Genomic DNA, 11394 nt, shown 5'->3' with positions numbered 1-11394 from the left:
GAAAAATGGGCGGCGCGATATCCTGTCTAGGTTCGATCTAATCAAATTTATTATCAGTCGCTCGTGGTCAACCTGTTAAGTGTCCAAACTGTCACTAGGCAGGTCACAATTTCGAACTCCCCCTGGAGTTTCGTGAGATGCTGATAATTCCCAACAAAAATAAAACAGCTGTGCATTGCTTTTCGGCTTTTTAACATAATAGCTCCACCTCTAGGAAGAAAGTCCATTTAAACGTTCACAGACCTTTTAATATCAACCGTGAATATTTTAGGCAGTTTGTATTGAAGGTGGGCTCCATAGCCCGGAATTCCTTGTGGGCACGTATGGTTCATTTGAATTGGAATGTGAAGTGATCGTTGTAGGCTTGTGAAAAAGAAAATTCCAAATTCAGAGAATACGGCTAGTTTGAATGCTACGTCGATGCGCCCGCCCTGAGCCCACCATCATCCTTAGTGATCTGAAGGATGTTCAACGTTCCGAGTACATAAGTACGTTGTGTTCCCTACGCACGAACTACCTGTTCATGTCAAGCTCTATCTCAGGCCACAAAAGAGTTTCCTGGAGCTGCTAGGGTTTTCTTCATCCAAACATTTGCCTTTTGTTTATATTCTACTCTCGGTTTATGCTACCTAAATTTATATGGAATGACATGATCAAATCTTTGGTGGATTCTATGAAAATCAGAACAATAGCAAGGACCTGCCACATCTCACGTCCTGCTGTCATATTTGAGGCTGTCTGTATGAGTCGCGTCAGGAGGTGGACGTACCATGCTCTGAGCTCAAAGGAATACTGGGTTCTGCCTCAATTGCCGGTAGCGGATAATCGCTTCCCTGCTCGTGTCCAGTAGGGAGGTATCAATCCGCGAATTTAAAGCATTACGGGTTGGAGAGTCCCGTGAATTTCATACTCGGTAGGATCCCGACAGTGAATATGTATTTGGATACTGTGCCTAGATTTGAGGAATGCAGTCACTGTCTGTTGACAAATGGAACGGATTGTATGCAGACACAGCTTGGCGGCCGACTGGCATAAAATTTTGCACTTTAAAAGTTGCGCTGAACGCAGAAGTCAGGAGAATGAGACTTGGATCGCGCATGTTAAGTAGCAAATGTGAGTCATGTCATCTGTCTTCCTGCTCTTCTGGGGGTCTGACTGGAGTCCACGGGACACTGATTTTCAAACTTGCAGGGAAGACTGAGACAAATATGGAAGAAGATGGGAAGCATCAGCAATCCCAAGTTTTTGCTTCGTCCATCGGTTTTCGGCTGATGCCATCATGTGAGAGGTGATGCGACGTTTAATATTTTTCGTAGCTATTTGGTTGACGTAAGGCCTATCATGCCGGTTCTAACCATTCAACCTGAGAAGCCCGAAACCGCTTGATCGACCTCTGCTGACCGCTAAAACCTGGTAGCTTCAACCCAAAAACCATCGCACTAGGATAAGATAAAGATTCGGCTAGCATCCACAGAGCATTTATCACAGATTCAAGGACATATGGCGCCGCCGCTGGATTCACGGAGACAGGGGTGATAATTTGTGACAAAAGACTATGTTTTGGATATTTTGCAATGCGCTTCGCGTCACCGAAACACAGCATACATAAACACGGAGCGAGAATTGTAAAAATAATTGATTCCCTTGGACCTCATGACAGTGCGAATATTGCACACTGCTATTCGGAGGAGGTGTGTGGAATTTAAAAGTGGACAACTAACTTTTATTTTGTTCAGGAAATGGTTGGCATTCGGTGGGAACTGAAGTATTTGGCTATTCCCACACCTTACGTGCAGTTCTTTTCCCTTTAGTGCTCATGTCAGAAAGGAGTTTTGTCTCTGGTACACCACTTTTAACCAGATTCGGACGTTATTCACGAGATAGTAAAAAAATGTAAGACCCGATTTCATGGGGTATTCTTTGACTTAGAAATCTAGTAATTGAGGTTTTTCGTTGTCTGTGGATTCTTGAAGGAGTTTTTCTCGACCCGCTAACTCAAACGTATGGAGGAAAGCTCTTCGCCGTGAAGTCACCAAACATGAACTAAGCAGGTACACGCTACTAGACACGAAAGTAAACGTCTCATATGCTCATTGTTTTTGTGAACTGAATATTATCACGTATCCTCTTGAACTTTCATGGATATTCATTCAGTTCCACGAGTTCCAAAATAAATTTCACCTTCCATTAGACACGGGGTGGAGCCTCGACACGACCACGGACTACTCGCACAACTCATCAGTATTATCTGCCGTTACCCTTTGACTCGGAAATCTGGTAAGTGCGACTTTGAATGTTTAGATCTCTTATTGACTCAAACGTCTCGTTAGGCTTACCAGAACACAGCACACAGAAGTCAGACTCTCGTCGTTCTTGATCACAGTGTGTACATTTTGATGGCATCGGGCTCTTACTGTTTATAGGTAATCGTATTGACTGCCTCGCCAACAGTCACGGTCAACCAGTGTGTGATCGAAATGTGTGAAGCTCGACCGACTACTTCCATCTCATCTGTTTTTGCGGGAGCGCGTACCAAGGCTTACGTGGATGTAGACCTGCTGGCCTCCCTTAGGAAACCACCAGAAGTTCTAAATTCCCCGCAGATTTTATTGCCATTGTATCTTCACACCACCTGATACTGTTAATCATCAGCCTCTTTCTCATGGTTTAAGCTTAAACGGAGTGCCAAGCAATCGAGTCTGCATTATCAATGCAGAACTGAAGCCCAACCACCACATCGAGGAGGTAGCCATTGGCAGCTTTATATAACTATAAGCTAGGCCTGATGGAATACAGATGAAGTATTTTGAAAATATCAGCCCGAAAAACCTTTTCAACTTTGATCTTTTAATGGGCCAGCAAAGGACTATAATGATTTGTTGCAAGCGGTTGCAGGTCTTACAGTACTCACTGTGACATCACTCTCGTTTGAACCATTCCCTGCCTGTCCTGGTATGCCTATTCTGGTGAGTCCACACAAAATGTTGGAATCACCGGTCTTGAATTTAACTGTTATCAGAGCTCACTAGCAATCGCATCGGACGTGTTTTCAACCAACACTGCCTGCTGGACGCAACGGAATTATTATCACGTCCGAAGGGGCCGGAAAATCTAATTATATTCACGATTTAGTGATGTGATTTGACCTACTGTTCGATTGGAAGTAGACAATCGCTTGTTTTATCTTGTATGTTTGTAAATCATACGAAGATTGCACATCACATTTTCCAGGAACCCTCGATTTTTACCATCAAAGTGATTAATTGCGTGAAGCGGTCCATCCTATAATCAACGTATAAGAGGCGAACATACTCTATGGGTCGAGGGCAGTGCCGATCAAAATGATTAGAAAAACTAATCACGAGTATTTGAAACTCATATGTTGCGGTCAATTAAAAATTCTGAGAAAACAGGTCATTTTCAGGCAAAAATGCCGAACCAATATCACAGAAATGGTGTTTGTGTATTATCATTCCCAGAGGGCCACAGTTCAACACCTTCATAAACAGTAGGATGTTAGATGGCCTGAAGGATTCACATTTCAGATGCCCCGAAAACAGAAACAACCTCCTCAAATTGCCTTACGTTGCAAGCATATCTTCATCCACGGGGAACAGACAGAGCGCAGGGGAATGGGACTACCGATTTCCGAATAGCTGACTGTCTCATACCTAAATATTGTTCAGACAAGCCAGAAATTGGTATTCTTCTAATAAGTGTTTAATTAGGCAGTTTTGCGCCGACAACCCTCCCTCCACTCAGCTTGATGAGTTTGCTTCCGCATGACCGATGCCACTCTCAAACTGAAAATTATCCGGTCACTTAAATCTGTACAATCGCGTTTTAACCTTCTGCTACTTTGGCGGGTGGACTCGACAAGTGTGTCAGTTAATGGGCCAACTGATGGCAATAGTGCATTAGTTGCATTCTTTTTTGTAACAAGCTGGTAGGCAATTAGAAAATTCACTGACACTTTTAATATGGCTCGTTTGGGCACATCAAAAGCATTTGGGAAGTTTGGGGAATGCATTCACATTATCACCCGGTGGAAGTTGATAACGAAAAGAGTAGAAGAAAGCTGGTGCGATGAGTTGAACTCACTAAGAGATCGTTCTGTGCAAAAACTTAACACTCACTGCTGCCAAATAGTGAAAATTAATTCGGAAAGTTTAACCACAGTGTGATCTACTAGTGGAACTATGCGGAACTACTTATTCACACAAAGAAAACAGCTCTTTTGTGAGTGACCGAAATTCTAGAATAATCTACCAGATAATATGAGCATGCACTGACACGTACCGTAATTACGTAGCGTATTAACGCGATGAAGCGGGTGGGTTATTGGTTCACTTGTGTCTTGTTACTCGGCTCTCGTTCGGAAAAAGGTTTCTGCTGACAACTTTTTCACAGCCCGCTTTGCTCCGATGTAAATTTGTTCGCCCACAACATACATGCATACGGAAAGCCTCTCAACTCTGCCGTCATCTAGTGATTGTGATTGCACAGTAGCGAAGCGAACTGACAAGTTCGCTTCTCAGTGAAATTTACCCCCCCCCCTTGAGCGACGTTGCATCATAGCTGTCGTGCATCAAACACGAGTTACCCAACCGACTTGTATCCATCACGTTAACTGACCACATGAGGAACAGATTGAAACACAACCGCTAATTTGTCTTAAGCTTGGGTCAGAACGAGTATTGAGCAATGAATCTCTAACCTACCAATCGTATGTTGTCCAAATATCAGATACGAGACTCCGCAGAAAGTAGAAGGCCATGTATCTGGTTGAAGTCACGAACTGTAAGAACCCCAGACCCCACTACTCAGTGGAAATTATTCTACTAGATTAAAAACTATGGTGTTTTGTATTGAGCGTTCATGACACTGATACGGCACAAAGTCGCGGACAATGGCACGTCTGTATTGATAAGCGGTGCTGTAAATCAGTTTTGTCTCATTCTTCGAGCTTATTTTTCTGACTTCTTTTATCAGCAGCTTTTTTTAGCGATACAGACAGACGCTGCTATCAACAAGAACAGCCAGAATAAACTCACTTTTGTTCATTTACTTTGCAATGGTTTTTCTCTAAAAACAACACAACGAGGGTTAGGTGACTGAGTTTCATTAGGTTTTCCTCTTAGTAATACATCTGTTAAAGCAACTGATCCTCGCCAAACAAACGTTTTCCGATTGGCTATAGAATCTCATACGTTTTTTTGCGAGCATGCAAAAATGTGCTGAACCCACGACTCTTTGAGTGTTCAACATCAATTCGCCTTACTGCTTGCCTTCTGGAATGACCAACAAACTTACACTCTTGACGTATTTTTCTAACTGTGATTAACATTGAATAGGGTAGCATGCGCATCAGACATGATCAGCCGTGTGAGTGCGTGAGTGTGAGTGTGAGTGAGTGTGTGATCATCACGCTACATAATCGTGATACGACTGCTGCGGTTTTTTCCACCAACTTACCAAAAAACCTGCCCACATAACTGCTACTTCTGTGGTGCTCATAGATTTAATTAGGGAGAAGCTCCCTACAAACCTGTGCCCAGAAAAAATGCAAACGATTACTTGCAGATGCTTGATAAGGCCTCAATCGATAGCACTGAGGTGTGGTTCCAATGTGGCCTTACTGAACTCAAATAATAGATATGCTAGACTCGGATTACTGTTACAGCCACCAAAAGTTGCTTTCTTAGTGAATGCTCCCTCGAAAGGGAATTACTCTACTGGAGTAACAGAAACGGTGTTGCCTGTTAACCAATATGATTCATCCCAAAAGAGGCTATTCTTAGTGCAGGCTGAATGCTAACTTTGTACTTGGGGAATCACTATAATCACTCTTATCAGTATTATGTTCATTATAATTATCAGTATAATCACTATCGTAATTTATTGTTGCAGAATGGTAAAATACTTCTCATTTTCAGCGAATGAGAATATTATTATGCCCAAAATTAAGTCCGTTGTTGTTACCAACCCGCTTTTGTGATTACCCGGTCCAAAACCGGGGTATAAATGAGAGCGCTGTCATTTGTAATACACAGTGTAAATTTGTTCAATAACTACTCTAAGCCGCCAACCTTATATCGAATAACATAGAAATATGACATCCAGTGTTGTAAAGATATCCTTATGGGCCAAATTCCTTTTAGTGTGTCGACTTAAAAACGTTCGAACCGAGCTAGCTGTGTTTACTTAGTCCCACCCAATCGTCGACGGGCTGCGTGAGTCATGATTATTAAAACAACTAACGCGTCGATCTGTTACAACTTGGGCGACTTAATTTGCTCACCTTAGGTACTTCTCAGCGGGGCTACAATGGAGTTCTTCAAATCTGTTGTGTTAATCGAGAAGTCATCACACGACAGAACACCATTAGTTCCTGACCGAAGCAATTCAAGCTACACCGTTTACCCGAACGGCGAACATAGTGGGATTATAACATGTCTGACTGTTCACCCTAATTCTTCGGTTCACTGGAAACCTTCTACGAGCTCGTCCTGCCAAATAGTTCCCACTTCTAAGACTTGAGTCTTTGGTCGAACCTCCTTACCAGTGGTAATAATATACCACTAACATGGCCACCTATTGGAACCTTTTCATGAGCTGCGCTTGACCGGTGAACTGGGTATATGCAATTTGAATGCCACAATTCAACATCTGCCGACGTGAACATTGTTTTTCAGGACTTTCTCTTGCTAACTGGTCATCGCAGTCACAAGCCCTCTATCTTGGACATTATATATATATATATATATAACCAGTGCGCTCCTTTACGGCCCACCCATTTCGGTGACAGTTATTTATGCACAAGAAGCAGTAATTTGCATAATGGTGTGAGTGGCTGCTAGCTACTTTAAACTGTGTCACTTTCATGCCTAGCTGCAATTGACCTAGCTGCGATATGATGCGACACCGCACAACAGTATTCTGGCTTGGAGATATCGTTTGAACAATATAACGGATGCACTGGGATAGATCTCAAGTAAAGATCATCCCACATCGAAAGGACACAGAAGGCCTGTGAGGTGTTGGGTAAGCAATCAGGTATGTGTTCAACTTCCCATGGGAATGTGTAAGCTACTCCCATGTTCACTTCAATGGTGAACTGCTCGCATGCAGTCGCGGAAAATAGTGCGCACTGCTTTCAGCGCCGTAGCAATTAGGTCATCAACCCATGTGTGGAGAGGCGAATCGGTCAGTTAGCGAAAAAAAATGTCAACTGTTTGTGCACAATATTGCCAACAACGAAAAGACGCTGTAAATAAAAGAGAGTAACCAAAGGCCCCCGCGAAGATTATAGAGCCAAATGAGAGCAGAGATAAAATTATGCACGCAAATAAGCATGAGAATTGCTTTGGTCTTTCACTTCAGGGAACTGACGTAGGCCGAAATGTACTTCACAGCGCAACGTTGCAAGAAGACAGGGTGGACTACAGAGTGAATCGCGCGAATTCTGACGTGGATTCGAAGTGAAGATGATCGCGCAAAGTAGTGTAGTAGTCTTTTAGTTGTGATGCGATTTCGTCATACGACTTCTTACCTCTTTAAGCTCAAATTCAACTTCCTGAGATTTCACAACGAAAAGACGCTGTAAATAAAAGAGAGTAACCAAAGGCCCCCGCGAAGATTATAGAGCCAAATGAGAGCAGAGATAAAATTATGCACGCAAATAAGCATGAGAATTGCTTTGGTCTTTCACTTCAGGGAACTGACGTAGGCCGAAATGTACTTCACAGCGCAACGTTGCAAGAAGACAGGGTGGACTACAGAGTGAATCGCGCGAATTCTGACGTGGATTCGAAGTGAAGATGATCGCGCAAAGTAGTGTAGTAGTCTTTTAGTTGTGATGCGATTTCGTCATACGACTTCTTACCTCTTTAAGCTCAAATTCAACTTCCTGAGATTTCCGGGTTTTTATTTGAGGTGGTGCTATCAACCATCCGCAACGAAATCAGCCGAGGAATTCCCTGTTGGTTATCTGTTCAATTACATCTCATATTCAAGAAATAAAACTATGCAAGCATCCAACTAGTGATTTTTGATGATCGCCTTGCGCAATCATGCCACTTCGGCGTATAGTTCAGTCGTGCCTAGCGAGACGAATTGTGATTCAATGATGTGTCTTGATGCCTTAACGGTCTGCCCACGAAGAAGTCCCGCAAGGGGAAGCGTTCCTATCCGGGGAGTTAATTCGGGCGGCATGGAGAATTCCGCATCGAAGAAACAGGAGGCCAAATTAGAGGCATTAAAATCAGTGGTATATACGGGAACAAAATTTAGACGCACTCGTAATTTGTAAGTTCGTTTGCCATCGAACAGGGGGAAAAGTGGAGCACGATTTGGTTAAGTTCACACCGAATTGTAACGGCGATGGTTAAAGTGACTAATGATGACGACCGAAATTACTCACAACTGCTCCAGTTTTACAACTAGAATGGTGAGAGGGGCTTTTCTTCGGCACTCCGTTATACTAGTCTTACAAAACTAAACTTTCTGGTATTCGGGTTATCAATGCGAGCGGGTTCCCTTACAGCACAGTGAATCAGGTTTTACGGCCCAGCAATGAGCATGTAACCGATCAAAAAGAAAAAATTCCATGGTTGGGAGGCAGATGTTTATGTATAGGGCAAAAAGCCAATAAAATATAAATGCTGCTATTGAAAGTCAGGGGACCGTCAAATATACAAGAGTGCGGGCAATCACAATGGAGTACAAATCTTCCAGATGAACTGTACAGTGTTTCGTCTTCATCTACATTGCAGAAGAGTCATTTGTTCTTTTTGTGATGAACACACATCGCAGGTGCAGGAGAAAGTGTTTTTTCGGAAGCCAACTATGTCATTGGCAGTGCTGTTCTTGAGTGCGCCAAATCTGAGACGATTTATTAGGACAGCGTCTGGTTTGAGTTCTTTGATGGCTTTGCGCAACGCTGCATTCAAATCTGAGTCCACGTACATGTATGAGTGTGCCTGAAGGTCATTCTTTTTAGCAAGGCACATGAGTTCTCGGCAAGCATGTTTCCCGTCTTCTACTGAACTGGCGGAAATCTTCATAGTCGTACCAATCAACATAGGCAAACTGAGATTCTTCGCAAATTTGTTCGGCTTAATTGTGTGAACAAAAATGAGATAGTCTCCATCTTGTTTAGCATGACTGAGATACCAGTCGAATACATTGATCATTCGTAACTTCGAGCTGATAGGGATGAGAACCTTGCGTATGGTTGGAGCCGCTGAGTTGTGAACGGTATCCGTCGCCATGCTGTTGATACGAGCGACCACTTCTAACTAAACTAGCGATTGCAGAAGCAGATTTATAGATCACTTGCTTGATCCCCATAGTGTGCTATTGGTCATCCAAAAACTGAAACGCCATTGGCTGCAGATCATGGGTGAAAGCCAAATCGGTACCTTAGTTTGAAACTCATCTGATGGTTTGTTTCTTTACTCAAGTTTCTATGATTCAATCCTAATGATTCAAAGTGTGTCAAACCAAAAGCCGGAAGAATATTAAGCCCAAAACAGGTAAGTAAAGCTTGAACAGAAGTGACTTGACGACAGACGCACGATAAAGTAACGGTCAAAAGGGTCAAAGCAAGAAGTTTACTAATCACTTAACAAACCATTGGGGCCAATAAAAGGATTGTGCAAAGGAAGCTTCCAATTTGTACCAAGGACTTTTACACGAATGAACCCTCTTGATATGTGACTCAGTAAGCGAAAGCCAAAAGACATCCTGGGGACGATCCGCCAACCGGATCCATTGTTTTCTCGCTGTTTGGGCTATGTGGATCAAAGTTGAGTACTTTTTACACTGGTGCTACTATACAGACAGTAAATTTTTAGAGGTGAGTGTCTACTTTACATGATCTCGTTGAGGAACAAGTGACTGCATTGCGTACCGCCAGATGGCGTCGTCGTCATAAAAATATAGGCAGGGACAGATGGGTGGTAAATCGATCAGTAAAGGACATACGTTCATGTCTAAGCAACTCAATGTACCCTTCTTTTACGGTTCGTCTGCCTAATGATACAGCAACTTTTGGCTATGCAACACCTGACCCGACAAGCATATGAGTAGTGTAGGTGCGTCTTGTCCCGGAGGATAGGGCCCGCTTGACACCCCTTCCCTTGACAGGAAACGCTATCAGAGGCATTCTTTTCACAGAAAGCAAACCTCAGCGACAAAACCTCAAACGTTAGCTGTGGTATATTAGCAAACACAGAAGCACACGTGGTTATTGTATTCGTAGTGCATTAAATGATGACAGGCGGAAGCAAGCTGATCTGGCTGTCCGTCAGAGACAAAGTCAATCGGCTTGATGAGCGGCTGGTGCTTTTCAGGTGGCCAGTCTTCACGCTGAATACGTGTGCCCACTTGCTCACAAGATCATGGATAGAAATGGGGATCGTACTCTAAACCTGCATGAATTCAAAAGTGTTCCCAAGTTCAATGTTTCTCGCCGATGGATTTCAATTTTCGCGTGCTAGATCTACACAAACAAACAGTGAACGAATGATCTTATCGAAGCTTCAGTAGTGATGAATCTATCAGGGATCTGTTAAACATTCTCCTGTGCGACTGACCTTCCACAGAGAAACCGTATTGCGATGACAAAAGCCGATTAATAATACTGATAACAGGATGGCGAGCATGATCTCTGTCTCACCACCCCCTCCCGCCAAACTCAAGGTATCTTTTGGGATGTAAGCGTGTACCGGAAGAGCACGTGAAGAATTAGTTTGTGTAAGGCATGCATTCGAGGGACAAATGGTGAATATTCGTGTAACTTCAGATAGTGTCTTCTCCAAGCGCTTTTCAAGGACGATAAAAAAGAAAACATGAAGTTGTTTCAAAGTATGAAAAAAAACTACCATGTCCCATCACATGTTTCCCCTAGCTACAATAGAAAACACTTAGCGAATAAGTTTGTTTTAGAGAGATGATTGTAACTTCTACAGATAAACTTTCTTGAGTTGTCTATGTTTATGCTGAAATCTGCAAACGAATTCCCGTATGATGTGGCAGTGAATTTAAAACAAGTAAAGCACCTCCAAAGTTAAAATTTGTCCACTCTGGGGAAAAATTTCGCGTGTTTTAGGGGTAAGGGGGTTGTTTAATGATCGGGTCAACAGTCGTTGTGTTAAAAAGTTACACAAATGAACTTGGTGGACTTGATAGCTACTGACAAGTTCACACCAATTATGGGATCGTTCTTGGCACACGTGCAACGAATAATCAGGCTGAGTCTAGTGAGCACTAACTCGAAGAATGAGTTTGCGTGCACACTGTCTTACGAGTGATCACGCATCAAATGGATGAAGCACACAATGCCATGTGGTACTCTCGTTTGTGGACTAGATGGCGGAAAGTAAAGGGCGC

The 11394-nt window shown here is 43.0% G+C and overlaps 1 protein-coding gene across 1 annotated transcript; it reads right to left on the bottom strand.

Annotated features, from left to right (window-relative positions):
* Positions 1–8759: 8759 nt before the first annotated feature.
* T265_02180 (hypothetical protein) lies at positions 8760–9272 on the bottom strand (the record flags this gene model as incomplete). Its single annotated transcript, XM_009166354.1, has 1 exon — positions 8760–9272. The coding sequence occupies one exon, from the start codon at positions 9270–9272 to the stop codon at positions 8760–8762; it is 513 nt and encodes a 170-aa protein (XP_009164618.1).
* Between the last annotated feature and the right edge of the window lie 2122 nt (positions 9273–11394).

This window comes from Opisthorchis viverrini, assembly GCF_000715545.1.
Source record: "Opisthorchis viverrini unplaced genomic scaffold opera_v5_25, whole genome shotgun sequence".
Taxonomy (NCBI): domain Eukaryota; kingdom Metazoa; phylum Platyhelminthes; class Trematoda; order Opisthorchiida; family Opisthorchiidae; genus Opisthorchis; species Opisthorchis viverrini.
This window is presented reverse-complemented; position numbering and strand designations above follow the sequence as displayed.